At 40.6% G+C, this 18,689-nt stretch overlaps 1 protein-coding gene across 4 annotated transcripts in view; it reads left to right on the top strand.

Annotated features, from left to right (window-relative positions):
• The window catches only part of alpk2 (alpha-kinase 2), an 85,210-nt gene that overhangs the window by 30,737 nt on the left and 35,784 nt on the right, over positions 1-18,689 (top strand). For all 4 annotated transcript variants that reach the window (XM_072251749.1, XM_072251751.1, XM_072251753.1 and 1 more), the window contains 4 exons: positions 6,871-7,099; positions 8,220-8,385; positions 16,857-16,984; positions 17,082-17,117. In XM_072251749.1, coding sequence (XP_072107850.1) covers positions 6,871-7,099; positions 8,220-8,385; positions 16,857-16,984; positions 17,082-17,117 — 559 coding nt within the window. The remainder of the gene's footprint in view (positions 1-6,870; positions 7,100-8,219; positions 8,386-16,856; positions 16,985-17,081; positions 17,118-18,689) is intronic.

Here is an 18,689-nt window from a genome sequence, read left to right as displayed (position 1 = left end):
GTGAAATTTTGAGAGTATAAAGTTTGTATACACCTGTCAGAATAAATGGTAAAGATAACAGTTTTAGGGAACCTTGGTTTTTAAGGGATATTGAGGCCCTAGTTAAAAAGAGGTACATAGCAGGTATAGGCGGGTATGCATAAATGAGGTGCTTACAGAGTAAAAGAAATGCAAAAGAACACTTAAGAAAGAAGTCTGGAAGGCTAAAAGAAGGCACGAGGTTGCCCTAGCAGACAAAGTGAGGGAGGATCCTAAGAGATGTTACAGATATGTTCAGAGCAAAAGGATTGAAAGGGGTAAAAATTGGTCCTCTGTAAGTTCTAATTGCAGAATTTATTCTATAACATAACATCTTAAACAAGTAGAAGGATCTGACCAATATAAGAATGTAAAACAACAAATATTGTTTCTTACAAGTAATAAGTAAGTACATAACACAAGAGATACTGCAGATGCTGGAAATCCAGAGGAACACACTCAAAATGCTGGATGAACTCAGCATGTCAGGCAGGATCTGTGGAGAGGAATAAAGAGCCCATATTTTTGGGCTGGAAAGGAAGGGGACAGAAGCCTGGATAAGGTGGTGGAGAGGAAGGACCACAAGCTGGCAAGTGATAGGTTGATGGGGAATGGGAATTTTAAAAAATCAGCACAGACTAACAAGATAAATGCAAAATAGAAACAAACAGAGTTAGCTCCATCATGTTATAACCATTCTCAATAAATTTATTGTTGGTCATTTTTATGTTTGTCAGGCTAAAACACAACCTTTACTTTTAAAAGATGAAGGAACAAGCTTTACTGAAATCATCACAGTTTCAACTCTGACGATGATCACATTGTTCGTCATGAGAAAAGGACAAATCTCTTGCCTCTGGATAGACATACAGCACTTCCATCAATAAAGTACACTCAAGGCCAAGAAGAGACGCAAAGGAGACTTCCAAATTTCGAGTGTTCCTCCTATTCTAGACAGTACTATTTCACAACACAGCAAGTTTAAAGATAAACACCAAGTTCAGTTTTTACAGGAAGATATATCAAATCTTATTTCAAGAGACACTGAATTAATCTGCACATGTAAAGAAAATCAAGGTACTACTTTTGAAGCAACAATTGAACACACAAAGCACTTTACTGATTATTTAAAAAGAGATAGTTACATAGAAAGTATGAAGTCAGATTTCAATGAGAACACTTTCATTTGTAACAATGAACTAGAGCCTTCAAAAATATCACCTGGATTATATATTTATAATGAGCATACAGATCATCAGTCTTCTGAAGTTTGTGAATCTAAAGATTCAAGCAAAGAGGTGTTGAAGAAAGTAGGCAAATATGGAAGCATAGATCCATCTCTGAATACTTCACCATGTTCAACCAAACCTACCCAAATTACAGATATTTCAGAGTTAGGAAATAATAGCTCTGATATGTTCCAGGATATTGAAGAGTTGGATGAGGAACCAAATTTCTCTTCATACACTAACAGCAATAATGGAGCCAGACATGATGAAATCATTCTTCAAGTCACTGACAAAGATCTAACTGGTCGCTTTGAAGAATCAGTTCTGGAGAATCAAAAAGGTGGTCCTAAAAGCCATTGCCCACCTTCCAGCAAAGCAAAGATTCCTTGCCCTTTAAATGCTTCAGAAAGTGAAGTGCACAAAGACAATCTACCAACATGTTGGTCGATCCAGTATGGGCAGACCACAGAAAATGAAGTTACGAGAAATTGTTCATGTTCTCATCATAGTAATGAAGGTGTTCCAGGGGCTAAAAAATCAGCAGCTTTTCAATGTGATGATGAACTACCAGTTGAGCCATTACTGGAATGCAATTTAGCTCTCTTATCAAATCAACTAGTATCTAAACATGTAGCCTTTGATAGTGAAACTAATGGATCAGATTATCCTTCAGATGACAGAGCTCTTGCTAAACCTTTAATAGCTTATCTTAAAGTGGCTAGTTCATCAATGCTTACAGATTGTGAGAAAATGCGATATAATGAGCCATCCCTTTTAGAAAGTCCTTGTTGGGACAAAACTAAGAGTACTATTAATGAGGGAATTTCAAGCGCTAGATCTTTTGAAAGGGACGATGTTTATAAAACAGGAACTGACATGAGTAAGAGTCAACAAGGAAATGATTATGAACTTGTATGCAAACATGTTTCTAAATGTCCTGTTATTGTCCCTACAAGTGAAGATGAATACTTCAGTCTTCAGTTGAGAACTGGCCAAGGTCCTGAAACTGTGCTTCCTTCAAAACATTATATTGGACACGAGAAAAGCAATGAATTTGAAGTTGTTGCATTAGATAACCTGAAATTATCTGTGCCCGAGCTAGTAGATATAGACCAAAGTATTTCTCCCTCCTTAGAACCAACTCAACAAAGAATGATCAATACCGAAGGGGAAAATGGTATAAATGGAACCAAGTATTATGAATATGCAACTCAAAAAGAACAAAAACCAACTGTTGTCGAACCAGTTGTAGTAGAACAATCTATTAGTTATCAGCAAATACCAGGACCAGTTCAAAACTCATTGGAACATGTAGTTGAGGTTGAGATAGATGATGATCATCATGGAGAAATGCAAGGTAGGAAGAATGTCCAGACAGCTCCAACAGACCGTTTAGGACGTTCATTAATAAATGACCCAGTGAATAGTCTAACAGAAATAAATCCAGCTGTATTTAATGATGAGAGCCATGTTCAATGTTTGTCAATACAAGCACCAGACAAAATTAAAGCTCCAGAGAATGAAACCATTATTAATCCATCTGGAAGCTTTAAGTCTGTAGTGAAGCCTTCATCACATTTTGATATAAGTCTTTCACAGAGCACAGATAACCAAGCTGAAAAGAGAACAATGAATCACAACATACCCTTTATAGAGCGTCACAATGAATTAGGTCATGATTTTGTCAACGAGAAAACAATTTCAACAGAGAATATGCCGCCTGCTGAATTTTCAGTCAGTCCAATAATGAATGTTCCATCAAAAACTGAACAGATTTGGGGTCTAAATATTGAATCAACAGCAACAGATTTGAATGAAGATGTTCAAAATGCTAAACCTGTACATGTGACAAATCTAAATGAAAAATTGAAATTTGTTGCTAATAATAATGATAAAATGCTGGAATCACAAGCAGAAGGACAACTTGACAAGAGTAGGGACAAAGAAGATAATAATCAAATTATTCAACAAAATGATTCCTTTCACTTACCATCTACTAGCATTGAAGGATCAAGTATAATTACTCAGCAAGTGACAGGTCAGCTAATGAATGTTGACTCTATTGCTCCTGAAAATTGCATGGATTGTCACGAAAATAGTATAAAGAAGTCCAATGCCCCAGATCATCCACTAGAGTGTATCAAAGTGAACACAGATGATGAAAGTAAAGGAAAGGTTTGCCAAGTGTCAAGAGTAACACACACAAAATGCTGGAGGAACTCTACAGGTCAGGCTGCATCTATGGAAAGGGACAAAGAGCCGACATTTCGGGCTGAAACCCTTCATCACAACTCAGCCCAAAAATCAGACATTTGCCAAATTGTCTCTACCGCCCAGCAAAACTAATCAGAAGACTTCTAACGTGTCCAAAATTGAAATGGTCAAGCCAAATAAAAATGATAATCAGGCAAAGATCACAGTCACTCAAACAATAACTACATCTTTGGATCAGGGTCAGCAGAGAACTACATAAATGATGTTGAAAGTTTAAGCAAATCCGCTGATAGAAAGGTTGTGAGTGGTGGTAAAAATCTTCTGAGGTGTATATATTTCAATGCTAGGAGTATTGCGGGGAAGGCGGATGAGTTGAGGGCGTGAATTGACACGTGGAATTATGATGTTGTAGCAATTAGTGAAACTTGGCTACAGGAGGGGCAGGACTGGCAGCTTAATATTCCAGGGTTCCGATGTTTCAGATGTGATCGAGGCAGAGGAATGAAAGGTGGGGGGGGGTGGGTAGCATTGCTTGTTAGGGAAAATATTACAGCAGTGCTCAGGCAGGACAGATTAGAGGGCTTGTCTACTGAGTCCTTATGGGTGGAGCTGAGAAACAGGAAAGGTATGGCCACATTAGTGGGATTGTATTACAGACCACCCAATAGTCAACGAGACTTGGAAGAGCAAATCTGCAGAGAGATAGCAGGCAACTGCAGGAAACATAAAGTTGTGGTGGTAGGGGATTTTAATTTTCCATACATTGATTGGGACTCCCATACTGTTAGGGGTCTAGATGGTTTAGAGTTTGTAAAATGTGTTCAGGAAAGTTTTCTAAATCAATATATAGAGGGACCAACTAGAGGGGATGCAATATTGGATCTCCTGTTAGGAAACGAATTAGGGCAAGTGACAGAAGTCTGTGTAGGGGAGCACTTTGGTTCCAGTGATCATAACACCATTAGTTTCAATTTGATCATGGACAAGGATAGATCTGGTCCTGGGGTTGAGGTTCTGAACTGGAAGAAGGCCAAACTTGAAGAAATGAGAAAGGATCTAAAAAGTGTGGATTGGGACAGGTTGCTCTCTGGCAAAGATGTGATTGGTAGGTGGGAAGCCTTCAAAGGGGAAATTTTGAGAGTGCAGAGTTTGCATGTTCCTGTCAGGATTAAAGGCAAATTGAATAGGAATAAGCAACCTTGGTTCTCAAGGGATATTGCAACTCTGATAAAGAAGAAGATGGAGTTGTATGAAATGTATAGGAAACAGGTGGTAAATCAGGTGCTTGAGGAGTGTAAGAAGTGCAAGAAAATACTTAAGAAAGAAATCAGGAGGGCTAAAAGAAGACATGAGGTTGCCTTGGCAGTCAAAGTGAAGGATAATCCAAAGAGCTTTTACAAGTATATTAAGAGCAAAATGATTGTGAGGGATAAAATTGGTCCTCTTGAAGATCAGAGTGGTCGGCTTTGTGCGGAACCAAAGGAAATGGGGGAGACCTTAAATAGGTTTTTTGCGTCTGTATTTACTAAGGAAGCTGGCATGAAATCCATGGAATTGAGGGAATCAAGTAGTGAGACCATGGAAACTGTACAGATTGAAAAGGAGGAAGTGCTTGCTATCTTGAGGAAAATTCAAGTGGATAAATCCCCGGGACCTGACAGAGTGTTCCCTCGGACCTTGAAGGAGACTAGTGTTGAAATTGCGGGGGCCCTGGCAGAAATATTTAAAATGTTGCTGTCTACGGGTGAAGTGCTGGAGGATTGGAGAGTGGCTCATGTTGTTCCGTTGTTTAAAAAAGGATCAAAAAGTAATCCGGGAAATTATAGACCGGTGAGTTTAACGTCAGTAGTAGGTAAGTTATTGGAGGGAGTACTAAGAGACAGAATCTACAAGCATTTGGATAGATAGGGGCTTATTAGAGAGAGTCAACATGGCTTTGTGCGTGGTAGGTCATGTTTGACCAATCTATTGGAGTTTTTCGAGGAGGTTACCAGGAAAGTGGATGAAGGGAAGGTAGTGGATATTGTCTACATGGACTTCGGTAATGCCTTTGACAAGGTCCCGCATGGGAGGTTAGTTAGGAAAATTCAATCGCTAGGTATACATGGAGAGGTGGTAATTTGGATCAGACATTAGCTCGATGGAAGAAGCCAGAGAGTGGTGGTAGAGAATTGCTTCTCTGAGTGGAGGCCTGTGACTGGTGGTGTGCCACAGGGATCAGTGCTGGGTCCATTGTTATTTGTCATCTATATCAATGATCTGGATGATAATGTGGTAAATTGGATCAGCAAGTTTGCTGATGATACAAATATTGGAGGTGTAGTAGACAGTGAGGAAGGTTTTCAGAGCCTGCAGAGGGACTTGGACCATCTGGAAAAATGGGCTGAAAAATGGCAGATGGAGTTTAATACTGACAAGTGTGAGGTATTGCACGTTGGAAGGACAAACCAACGTAGAACATACAGGGTTAATGGTAAGGCACTGAGGAGTGCAGTGGAACAGAGGGATCTGGGAATACAGATACAAAATTCCCTAAAAGTGTCATCACAGGTAGATAGGGTCGTAAAGAGAGCTTTTGGTACATTGGCCTTTATTAATCGAAGTACTGAGTATAAGAGCTGGAATGTTATGATGAGGTTGTATAAGGCATTGGTGAGGCCGAATCTGGAGTATTGTGTTCAGTTTTGGTCACCAAATTACAGGAAGGATATAAATAAGGTTGAAAGAGTGCAGAGAAGGTTTACAAGGATGTTGCCGGGACTTGAGAAACTCAGTTACAGAGAAAGGTTGAATAGGTTAGGACTTTATTCCCAGGAGCGTAGAAGAATGAGGGGAGATTTGATAGAGGTATATAAAATTATGATGATGGGTATAGATATAGTGAATGCAAGCAGGCTTTTTCCACTGAGGCAAGGGGAGAAAAAAACCAGAGGACATGGGTTAAGGGTGAGGGGGGAAAAGTTTAAAGGGAACATTAGGGGGGGGCTTCTTCACACAGAGAGTGGTGGGAGTATGGAATGAGCTGCCAGACGAGGTGGTAAATGCGGGTTCTTTTTTAACATTTAAGAATAAATTGGACAGATACATGGATGGGAGGTATATGGAGGGATATGGTCCATGTGCAGGTCAGTGGGACTAGGCAGAAAATGGTTCGGCACAGCCAAGAAAGGCCAAAGGGCCTGTTTCTGTGCTGTAGTTTCTATGGTTCTATGGTTCTACAGGACAAAAACTCCCCATCTCCTACAGGTGGAAGAGGTTTCTACCTGTAGAATCACACAGTGCAGCTATGAGGGCTAAACAGCTTACACTGGTAAAACCAGTAAAGGAGCTGACGAACTCTGGTGCATGGAAAAGATCAAATTCATCAAGTGATGTTGCCTTAGAGTGTGGGAATTTGCTTTCTTCTCAGAGCGAGCGGCAGAAGAATGAAGAAGTTACACACCTGCTGTCAGCTGAGAAAATGAAGTTCACATTAGATAAAAAACGGCAAATGCAACCATCTTCAGCAGGAAAAGAGAATCTTAATAAAACCAAGACTGTAATTAAAGGAATATTTCACAGGGCAGTGGAAAAAGCAGTCATCAAGAAGGAGCAGGAGGTGGAAAAAGTGAAGGACCTTCAAAAGGAGGAATGTAAAGGTACAATTTAATCTTATTTTATATTCTTACCTGCTTTTACTAACAAATAGACAGACACAATATATCTTCCTCACCCTCCTATTTGAATAAACCAAGATCTCAATTCAAATGTACAATTATTATAAAGGAAATATAGCCTTTGATTCCAAAAGCTCAATAGAAATGAGGGGCTACATAGCTAAATCAAGGCTGTACACTCAGTGGCCTCTTTATTAGGGACAAGGGTAGAACTTAGTGTGGCCTTCTGTTGCTGTAGCCCATCCAGTTCAAGTTTCAACATGTTATGCCATCAGCGATGCCCTTCTGCACACCACTGTTGTAACACGTGGTTATTTGAGTTACTGTCGCCTTCCTGTCAGGTTAAACCAGTCTGGCCATTCTCATTGGAACTCTCTCATTAAGAAGGCATTTTTGCCAAAGAACTGCTGCCCAATGGATGTTTTTTGTTCCTCGCACCATTCTCTGTGAACTCTAGAGACTGTTATGCCCCATGATTGGCTGATTAGATATTTGCAGGTATACTAATAAAGTGGCCACTTAATGTATACCAGTCATCATCATTATGTACTGTGTCGTATGACGTTGGTGATCACGATCTCATGACAATGATTGTTATTGGCAAAAGATTGTACAGAAGTGGTTTGCCATTGCCTTTTTCTGGGTAGTGACTTTACAAGTTGGGTGAACCCAGCCACTATCATGCCTGGCGTCAGTGGTCACATAACCAGGGCATGGTATACACCAACTGCTCTCATGACCATCCACCACCTGCACACATGGCTTCACATGACCCTGATCAGGGGGCTAAGCAGATGCTACACCTTGCCCAGGAGTGGCCTGCAGCCTAATGGAGGGAAGGAGCACCTTACACCTCCTTTGGTAGAGACGCACCAACAAGAGTGTATATAAACCTAGATAAAAAGTTTTCATGCCTTTTGGAAATCAAACCATATTTTGGAAACTGCTATGAAGGAATTGATTGTTTGAGTTTGTTCGATTAACAATCTTAGTTTTAAATCTAAAGATTTTAATATTTGCATCTTATGATGCATTTACAAAACTGCATGGAAAATAATTTAATCAATAAATATTTTGATATTTTGCAATATGCCAATTGAAGAACTGGACACCATTCCAGCTCCAAAACTGATTCAAAAGATCCATGCGGAAATGCTTCCAGATGTTCCAGGAAAGGTTAAACTGTGGTGCCTGTTTGGTGATATTCACGCAGATTCCGCCATAATATGGACAAAAGATGGTGAGATATTAACTAAGAGCGAAAGGAGGTAAGTTGTTGAATGGTTACTGCCCATTATCCATCTGGTATTTCCCCCTGGAATAGTTACTTAAACCCATCACCCCTACTGGGGCATAGAGTGCCTACAGTAGCTCACCGGAGTCCACTGCCCTGGGTCAGTCTTCGCGTTGTCTCTGGGTGTAGCCCATCTTCTTGGTGTAACCTCCTCTCCCAGGGATAAGGTCTTTGGTGCTTCTGTTAGCGTTTCTGTAACACTGCGTTCTTATGGGATGGGGTTGACAGCCCCTTGGCCTACCCTCCTGCTTTCACAGCTGGGCTTGGGACCGTCAATGGCTGAGTTCGCCTTCGAAAACCATTATGTTAATGCGTTCAATCTAACTCTACAATTAGGACTTTACTGAGTGCTCAGGTGAGCCGTAAGTGCAAATGAAGCCACTTAATTAATTTGACTGGAATTCCCGTCTCACGGGCAACAGAGCAGGAGTATCTCAGAAGGGACTATAAAATAACATTAGATGATGAAATTAAGTCGTTCAATTTTTTTCAGTTATAGAGACTAACACATTCAGGATTTCTGATAAACCTTTTATTGCAAAGAAATAGTTAAATCTAAATTATGAAGTATTATCAATCATCATATTCAAGATTGCTAAAGTCATTTGCAGTACACAAGTAGAACATAGAAAATACAGGAGTACAGCACAGGAACAGGCCATTCAGCCCACAACGTTGTTCCAAACAGGTAAAATGCAAATCAAAAATACCCAAACATTAATCCCTCCTACCTACACAATGTCCATATCACGCCATCTTCTTTACATCCATGCGCTTATCCAAATGCCTCTTAAGAGCCTCTAATGTATTTGCCTCTACCATCAAGCCAGGCAGTGCATTCCAAGCATCCATGGCTTTCTGAGTAGAAAAACTTACCCCTCACATCCCCCTTGAGCACGAGACATTTCAACCCTGCGAAACAGGTACTCTCTGTCCACTATCTATGCCACTCACAATCTTGTAAACCTTTTTCAGATCTCCACTCAGCCTCAGATGCTCCAGAGATAACAACCCAAGTATAAGCATAAAGGAGAACAAAGTAATTATTACCCTGGATCTGATGCAGCATATAAAGAAAACACACTTAGAACACGATAATAAAAAAAACACTATAAATATATAAGATTGCTGATATGCATAGAGTGATTATATGTGACGCTGGGCAAGGCGTGTCTGTACTTGTGATGACTGACGGGAAATGATAAAGTAGTGGTGGTGAGGAGTGTAGTTAGTGGATGGAGGTGTTGATTTATGTAATAATCCTGGGTTTTGAAAATATCTGTTTTGGTCTGGCAATTCTGAGTGTAATAATAGTGTTTTCTGTTGTAAACTATAAAGACACAGTAGAAGCGTTTTGTCCCTGCATTGGTATCGGATTTCCAAGTGTCCAGTACCAAACTAAAAGCTGACTTAATACAAATTTGAGGCCAAACTATCTACCAAACTATGATCTCTGGAATTGCGGATTCCACTGACAAAGAAAACATCTACTCCCCATCTTTTCCATATATACTGAACGTTACAGTTATTTGTATGCCACCAGGTCACTTCAGTTACTGTAATTGTGGAATCATATAAACTGGACCGGGTAAGGATGGAGTGTTTCATTCACAAACACCATTAACAAACTTGTGGAGGTCTTATAATTGGACTTCCCATTCTAATTCCGACTACCTCTCCGTCACAATGAGGCTATTCTCAGGTTAGAGGAGCAACACCTCAGATCCTGTATAGCTCCCCTCCAGCCTGACAACATCAACGTTGATCTCTATAATTTATGGTAATTTCTCCCCCCTCCCCCTTCTGTCTGTCCCTTTTCCATTCAGGATCCCCCCTTATCCCTTCTTTTCTCCTCATCTGCCTATCATCTGTCTCTGGTGCCCCTTCCCCTTCCATTTCTTCTATGGTTCACTGTCCTGTCCGATCAGATTCCTGCTTTTCACACCTTTACCTCTTCCACCTATCACCTCCCAGCTTCTCCGCCATCTCCCACTCACCCACCTTTTCCTCACCTGGTTTCATTTATCACCTGCCAGCTTCTACTCTTTCCCCTCCCCTCACCTTCCTATCTGGCTTCTTCTCCCTTCCCTTCCAGTCCTGATGAAGGATTTCGGCCAGAAACGTCAACCGCTTAGTCATTTCCGTAGATGCTACATGAACTGCTGAGTTCCTCCAGCAACTTGTATGTGGTACTCTAAGCTTCTACAGGATTCAATTAATTTCAACATCACTTTTATTGATAACGGCTGTTAAATTTCCAATTTTATGTTTAAATGTCGAATTCTCTCAATTACCATCAGTAGAAATTGATCATGCGCTCTCTGGCTTGTTAGCCTTTGCAAAGTTGGTCGAGTAACATAGGCATTGGCTATCAAGGTATCACACTTTATATTTTAATGCCCTTTTTCTCATCTATGTTCGATTATTGAGTCATTTGAGGAGGACACTTCATATTTTAGTCAAAACTAAATCTCATAATTAAATCAGATGCAATTAACTAATGTCAAGGGCTTTATATTGAGATATATTATGACCAAATGTACTATGCTGTGCAAAATACTTAAAATAATCCCTTTGCATTTAAAAACATTAAAATCTACTAATAGCTATAATTCTAGTGATATTGAAAGTATAAGATACCACTCTTTAAGAGTGAAAATACCAGTGCCTATGAAAAGTATTCACACCACCTTGGAAGTTATCTTGTTTTATTGTTTTACAACATTGAATCAAAGTGGATTTAATTTGGCTTTTTTTTATACACTGATCAAAGAAAAGAACTCTTTCATGTCAACATGAACTAAATGAATATTTTGCATCAGTGTTCACTGTGGAAGACACTGGCAGTGTGCCAGGTGTTGAAGGGTGCGAGGAAAAAGAAGTGAGTGCAGTTAATATTGCAAGAGAGAAGGTGCTCAAAAAGCTGAAAGACCTAAAGGTGCATAAGTCACTCAGACCAGATGAGCTGCACCTGAGGGTTCTGAAAGAGGTAGAGGTAGATATTCTGGGGGGGCATTAGTAATGATCTTTCAAGAATCATTGGATTCTGGCATGGTTCCTGAAGACTGGAAAATTGCAAATACCACTTCACTCTTTAAGAAAGAAGGGAGGCAGCAGAAAATAAATTATAGACCAGTTAGCCTGAATTCGGTGGTTGGGAAGATATTGGAGTCAGTTCTTAAGGATGAGGTTATGGAGTACTTGGTGACAGAGGACAAGATAGGAATAAGTTAGTATGGGTTCCTTAAGGGAAAATCTTGTCTGATGAAACTGTTGGAAATCTTTGAGGAGACTACAAGTAGGATAGATAAAGGGGATGCAGTGGATGTTATATATTTGGATTTTCAGAAGGCCTTTGACAAGGTGCCACACACGAGGCTGCTTACCAAGTTAAGAGCCCATGGTATTACAGGAAGGTTACTGGCATGGTTAGAGCATTGGCTGATTGGTAGGAGGTAACGAGTGGGAATAAAAGGATCCTTTTCTGGTTGGCTGCCAGTGAGTAGTGGTGTAGGAACCACTTCTTTTTGTGCTGTATATCAGTGATTTAGATGATGGAATAGATGGCTTTGTTGCTAAGTTTGCAGATGTACGAAGATTGGTGGAGGGGCGGGTAGTGTTGAGGAAACAGGTAGGATACAGAAGGACAGACAGATTAGGAGAATGGGCAAGAAAGAGACAAATAATGTACAATGTTGGAAAATGCATGGCTATGTACTTTGGTAGAAGAAATAAATGTGCAGACTATTTTCTAAATGGGGAGAAAATCCAAAAATCTGAGATGCAGAGGGGCTAGGGAGTCCTTGTTTAGAACACCCTAAAGGTTGAGTCAGTGGTGAGGAAACAAATGCAATGTTAGCATTCCTTTCAGGAGGTCTAGAATACAAGAGCAGGGATGTGATGCTGAGGCTTTATAAGGAACTAGTGAGGCCTCACCTTGGGTATTGTGAACAGTTTTGGGCTCCTCATCTAAGAAAAGATGTGCTGGCATTGGAAAGGTTCAGAGGAGGTTCACAAGGCTCATACTGGGAATGAAAGAGTAATCATACAAGGAACGTTTGAAAGGTCTGGGCCTGTACTCGCTGGAATTTAGAAGAATCTCATTAGAACCTTTCAAATGTTGAAAAGCCTGGACACAGTAGATGAGGAAAGGATGTTTTCCATGGTGAGGGAGTCTAGAACAAGAGGGCACAGCCTCAGGATAGAGAGGCATCCACTTAATATAGAGATGTAGAGAAATTTCTTCGGACAGAGGGTAGTGAATTTGTGGAACTTATTACTACAGGTAGCCATGGATGCCAGGTCATCGGGTGTATTTAAGGCAGAGATTGATAGGTTCTTGATTAGCTATGGCATCAAAGGTTATGGGGAGAAGGCCGTGGGATGGGGCTGAGGAGGGGGAGAAAAAGAATCAGCCATGATTGAATTTTGGAGCAGGCTTGATGGGCCAAATGGCCTAATTCTGCTCCTAAGTCTTATGGTCTTAAAAACTAAATTAATTACAGATCGCAAACACAAAATTATCATCAGCGATCACTCGTAGTCGGGTATGATTCTTCTGGTGGTGATCTGGTCACTTTTGGGTCTTGAGATGACTGAAGAGGCCGTTCCATGACCCACAAGTCCTATTGCAGTGTTGGCAGGTGTAGGTCATTGAAGTGGTAGTGGATGTAGCTGTTAGGCCTTTCCCTTTCTCTCCTTGTGTTAAAGTCACTTAGACTCAGCGGTACAGTGGAGGCATTCTTCGACAGTCCTTCTCCAGCTTTTCCTGCCCTGTGCTAATTTCTCCCATCCATTCAGGCTGATGTGGCACTTCCTCATGTGGGGCCTCATATTGTCCTGAACCACTTTTTCTGCCCTCCAGGTGTGCGCTTTGCATCCTTGAGTTGGCCGAACAGGAGTTGTTTAGGGAGATGGGAGTCAGGCATACGGATGGTGTGGCCGACCCATTACAATTGGTGCTGAGTCATGATTGCAGCTTTGGGAGTTAATGTTAGCTTCCTCCAGGATGCTGGAGTTAGTACGCCTGTTCTTCCAGCTAACTCTCAGAATCTTTTGGAGGCATCTTTGATGGTAAGTTTCTAGGGATTTTATGTACCTGCTGTGTGTTGTCCATGACTCTGCTCCATATAGCAAGGAGGGGAGGACTATAGCTTTATAGACCAGAAGCTTAGTGTTGGTTTTGATATCCAGCATAGAGTAAGGGACATAAAGAATCAGTGGTGGACTGAGAGGGCTCTAGAAATACAGCAGCTTGCTGACTCTGGTGATATCAGGGGTTTCTTTATTGCCACCAAGGTAGTGTATGGCTCAAACCATCGTGGCCTGAACCGCCTTCGCTCCAAAGATGGAAAAAGGATGCTAAAGGACAATGGTGCCATCAATTCTCAATGGAAGGAACACTTCCAGGAGCTACTTAAATCATAACACCACAGTTGACATTGAAGTCGTCAACCAGCTCCCACAACCACCCATGAAGCAGGACATGAGTAAGCCTTCTAGTATCAAAGAGATGCAGGTGGTTTACAAGAAGTTGAGACCATTGGGCTTGATGGAACTCCAGCAGAAATCCTCAAGGAAGGTGGCACAGGACTTTTAAATCATATTCATGATCTGCTTGTCAAGATCTGGAACCAGGAGAAGATTCCAGCTGAAGTGAAGGACACCCTGACTGCCACACTCTGCAAAAAGGGTGGCAAAGCTAGCTGAGGAAACTATAGGGGCACCTCCCTCCTCTCTACAACAGGAAAGGTGCTCACCCGAATCTTATGTGACCGGCTTTCATCTCTGGCAGATCTCCTGCCTGAGTCTTTGTGTGGCTTCCGTCCAGCCAGTTGAACATCTGACATGAGTTTTACAGCATGTCAATTTCAGGAGAAAGCCCGGGAACAAAACCTCCCACTTTATATGGCCTTCATAGACCTTACAAAAGCATTTGGCTCTGTAAATCGTCCTGCCCTTTGGCAGGTACTGTTCAAAATTGAGTGCCTGGAGAAATGCCTCAATATCCTGCAGCTCTTGAACAATGAAATGAGTGCAACGGTCATCAGCAGCAGCGGCTCTGAAACAGCACCTTTTAAGGTTGAGACCGGGGCCAAACAAGGGTGCATCATTGTTCCAACTCTGTTTGCCATTTTCATTGCAACCATTCTTCACCTTATTGGTCAAGACCTCCCACAAGGCTTCCAGATTCTTTAGAGGACAGATAGGGGGGCTCTTAACAGGTTCAAGACAAAGAGCAAAGCATCAACTACTTCCACCATGGAGCACTAATATGCAGACGACAATGCCATCATAGCACATTCTGAGGAGGATCTGCAGAGCACAATAGATGCTTTTGCCAGAGCATGCAAGCTCCTGGGACTTGATCTAAACATCACAAAAAGTAAAATCCTGCCCCAGATTAAGCTCCTAAACCTCCAACCATCCAGGTTTGCAACATCCCTCTGGAGAGCACTGATCATTTCCCATATCTTGGCAGCTTTCTTTCTTCAAGAGCCAACATTGACCTTGAAATAAATTGCAGAATATGCTGTGTGAGTGAAGCTTTTGTGAGGCTAAGAAAGAGAGTTTTTGAAGATCGGGATATCAAAACACAAATAATTGATTGCATAAGTATTCGCCCCCTTTAATATGACAGACCAAATCATCACTGGTGTAGCCAACTGGTTTTAGAAGTCACATAATTAGTTAAATGGAAATCACCGTGTGCAGTCAAGGTGTTTCAAATTGTTTGTAGTAAAGGGAGGGAGGGGGAGGGAGTTTGTAGTAAAAATACACCTGTATCTGGAAAGTCCAACTGCTGGTGAGTCAGTATCCTGGCAAAAACTGCACTGGAGTCAAGGGATATGGGGAGAAGGCAGGAATGGGGTACTGATTGTGGATGATCAGCCATGATCACTGTGAATGGCGGTGCTGGCTTGAAGGGCCAAATGGCCTACTCCTGCACTTATTGTCTACACCATAAAGTCAAAGGAACACTCCAAGCAACTCTGTGAAAAGGTTATTGAAAAGCACAAGTCAGGAGATAGATACAAGAACATTTCCCAGTCACTGAATATCCCTTTGAGTACAGTTTAGTCAATCATCAAAAAATGGAAAGAATATGGCACAGCTGTAAATCTGCCTAGAGCAGGCTGGCCTCAGAAACTGAGTGACCATGTAAGAAGGGGATTAGTGAAGGAGGCCACCAAGAGACCTATGACAACCCTGGAGGAGTTACAAGCTTCAGTGGCTGAGATGGCAGAGGGTGCACATTCAACTGTTGCCCAGGTGCTTCACTAGTCGCAGCTGTGTGGGAGAGTGGCAAAGAGAAAGCCACTGTTGAAAAAAACTCATGTGAAATCTTGGCTAGAGTTTGGGAGACTCTGAAGTCAACTGGAAGAAGGGTCTATGGTCTGATGAAACCAAAACTGAGCTTTTTGACCGGCACACTAAACACCACACATCATCAAAAACACACCATCCTTACCATGAATCGTGGTGGTGGCTACATCATGCTGTGGGGATGTTTCACTGCAGCAGGCCCTGGAAGTTTTATGAAGGTAGAGGGTAAAATGAATGCAGCAAAATACAAGGAAATCCTGGAGACAAACCTGATACAGTCTGCAAGAGAACTTGGGCTTGGGAGAATATTTGTTTTCCAGCGAGACAGTGACCCCAAACATAAAGCCAAAGCTATACAGGAATGGCTTAAAAACAACAAAGTTAATGTCCTGGAGTGGTGAAATCAGAATCCAGACCTCAATCCAATTGATAATTTGTGGCTGGACTTGAAAAGGGCTGTTCACTCACAATCCCCTGCAATCTAACAGAGCTTGAGCAGTTTTGTAAAGAAGAATGGGGAAAAATTGCAGTGTCCAAATGGGCAAAGCTGATAGAGACCTATCCACACAGACTCAAGGCTATAATTACTGTCAAAGGTGTATCTACTAAATACTGACTTGAAGGGGTGAATACTTCTGCAATCAATTATTTTGGGTTTTATATTTGTAATTAATTTAGATCACTTTGTAGAGATGTTTTCACTTTGGCACAAAAGAGTCTTTTACTGTTGATCAGTGTCAAAAAATGCCATATTAAATCCACTGTGATTCAATGTTGTAAAACAATAAAACATGAAACCTTCCAAGGGGGTTGAATACTTTTTATAGGGGCTGTAATTAATTTATTGTACTGTATAGCCACAGTATATCCTCTAGTATGTCACATTGTAATGAAGATTCAGAATTAGTTGTCAGTTTCCAAGATATTTTATATCCTTTATAATTACATTCTAAAACGTAGAAATTTGGGAAAACGAGGAAGAAAAGAAACTCTGATTATAATCAGATGTTTTTGAACATATAAAAGGAATTCTGTTCCATCCCATGCTGTTGTCAACTATTCCTTCCGTCACAATTAGAGTTATCAAAGTTTACCGTCGCAACTTTTTTCAAATTATAGCGCAGGAGATGAAACACCAGTCTCTTTGGCAATAGTTCAGACTACTAAGAAAAATCGAGGGTTGTATCAGTGCTCCTTGAAGAATGTGTATGGAAGTGTGTCCTGTGAGTTTGACTTCACCACTGAAGGTATCAGAAAACATGGCAAAGCCGAACTTACAGTTTTAAAGTGAAATTATAGAAGAGTACATGTGGAATGGTAATCAATTTGTTTTTATTTCTCCAGTTTTGAATGAGCTTCTTAGATGTCAAGCTGTTGAAGGTACTTTGCTTTTTATTCCTACAATTAAAACAGTGCATGATGCTTACTGTTCAACCAATACATTTGGAGGTGGAGAGAAAACAGGTAGACTCAGTGAGCTGAATGGCCTAATTCTGCTCCTATGTCTTATAGTCTTGTGGGCTAATTTAGAAGCAGGAGGCAACAGTTGCATCACCTGTAAAGAGGCTGTGCATCAGATTGGAGCAAGGCTGTGGGAAACAACAAAAATAAGTTTGAATTTTCCAATTTTAATTGATTAAAAATATAATATCATCCAGGACATAAAAAGAATGTCTTTCTGTTATTCATTTTGTTTTAAGAATATGAAGTATGGATTCTAAGACTGAGAACTGGTTCCACAACCTATGGACTCTACAACTCATGTTCTTAGTATTATTTATTTATTTTAAAATTATTATTATTATTATTATTATTATGGATTTGCAGTTTGTCTTCTTTTGCACATTAGTTGTTTGTCAGTCTTTGTGTGTAATTTTTCATCGATTCTATTGTATTTCTTTATTCGACTGTGATTGCCTACAAGACAATGAATCTCAGGGTAGTATATGGTGACATATACAGTATTTGCCTTGACAATTAATTTACTTTGAATTTTGAAAATGTCCATTCATGGCTGATTTGTTGGATGGGCTGTTTGGTGACAGTACGAAGGTGATCTGACAGACCGTGGAAAATTTTGGTCGGGTATTTTGGGGGTAGCATGGTTAGTGTAATACTTTTACAGTGTTAGTGACCCAGGTTTAATCCTGGATTTAATCAGCCAGCACTGGCTCCGTGGGCCTGTACCGTGCTTTATCTCTAAATAAAAATAAACAAATAAAATAATATAACTACGAATTTGCACACATTGTTATTTTACGACTAAATTTAGGTTTAGTTGTACCTTACAGGGCTTAAAAGTTAATAGTTCTCTTGAGTGAAGTTTTGCAAATAACTGATAATATATAATTTTGCCAGAAATTAAGAAAAAGCAAAGAAAACATCTACAAATTGAACTAAAACTAAAAAGTCAAGCACTATTCATAAAATCCTGGACTCCTTATAGACTATGTCCAGCTCCAAACTGGATTGAACTTTTTGTGAAGTTAATCACTGCTCTAGTCTGTTCCCGCAAAGTAAGATGAACAAATAATCCCAATGATGTGATCCATCTGCAAAGTTAAATAGGTCTACTTGTCTTTGGCTCACCTATTTCAAAGAAAAGGCATTGTTGCAGAAACGGAGGGCAAAGGAATTACAGGTAGTTTAAGTCAGTGTTCTATTGTGAATTGTCCCATTCGCTATCCAATTCCCACCAAAGAGCAACCATTAATGCTGATCTGGAAATCCAGAGTAACACACGCAAAATGCTGAAGGAACTCAGCCAGGATCATGGAGAGGAAAAAGCTGTCAACATTTCGGGTCGAGACTCTTCATCAGGAACGTCAACTGTTTATTTCTTTCTATAGATGCTGCATGACCTGGTGAGTTCTTCGTGTGTATTACCATTAATATTGAAGTGCTTAAAACCATTCTCAATTACAAACGTATGTGTTTCTGGAAAACAGTTTG

Source organism: Mobula birostris, chromosome 3 (assembly GCF_030028105.1).
Source record: "Mobula birostris isolate sMobBir1 chromosome 3, sMobBir1.hap1, whole genome shotgun sequence".
Taxonomy (NCBI): Eukaryota; Metazoa; Chordata; class Chondrichthyes; order Myliobatiformes; family Myliobatidae; genus Mobula; species Mobula birostris.
The sequence above is the reverse complement of the archived record's forward strand: the minus strand, read 5'-3'. Positions and strand labels throughout refer to the sequence as shown.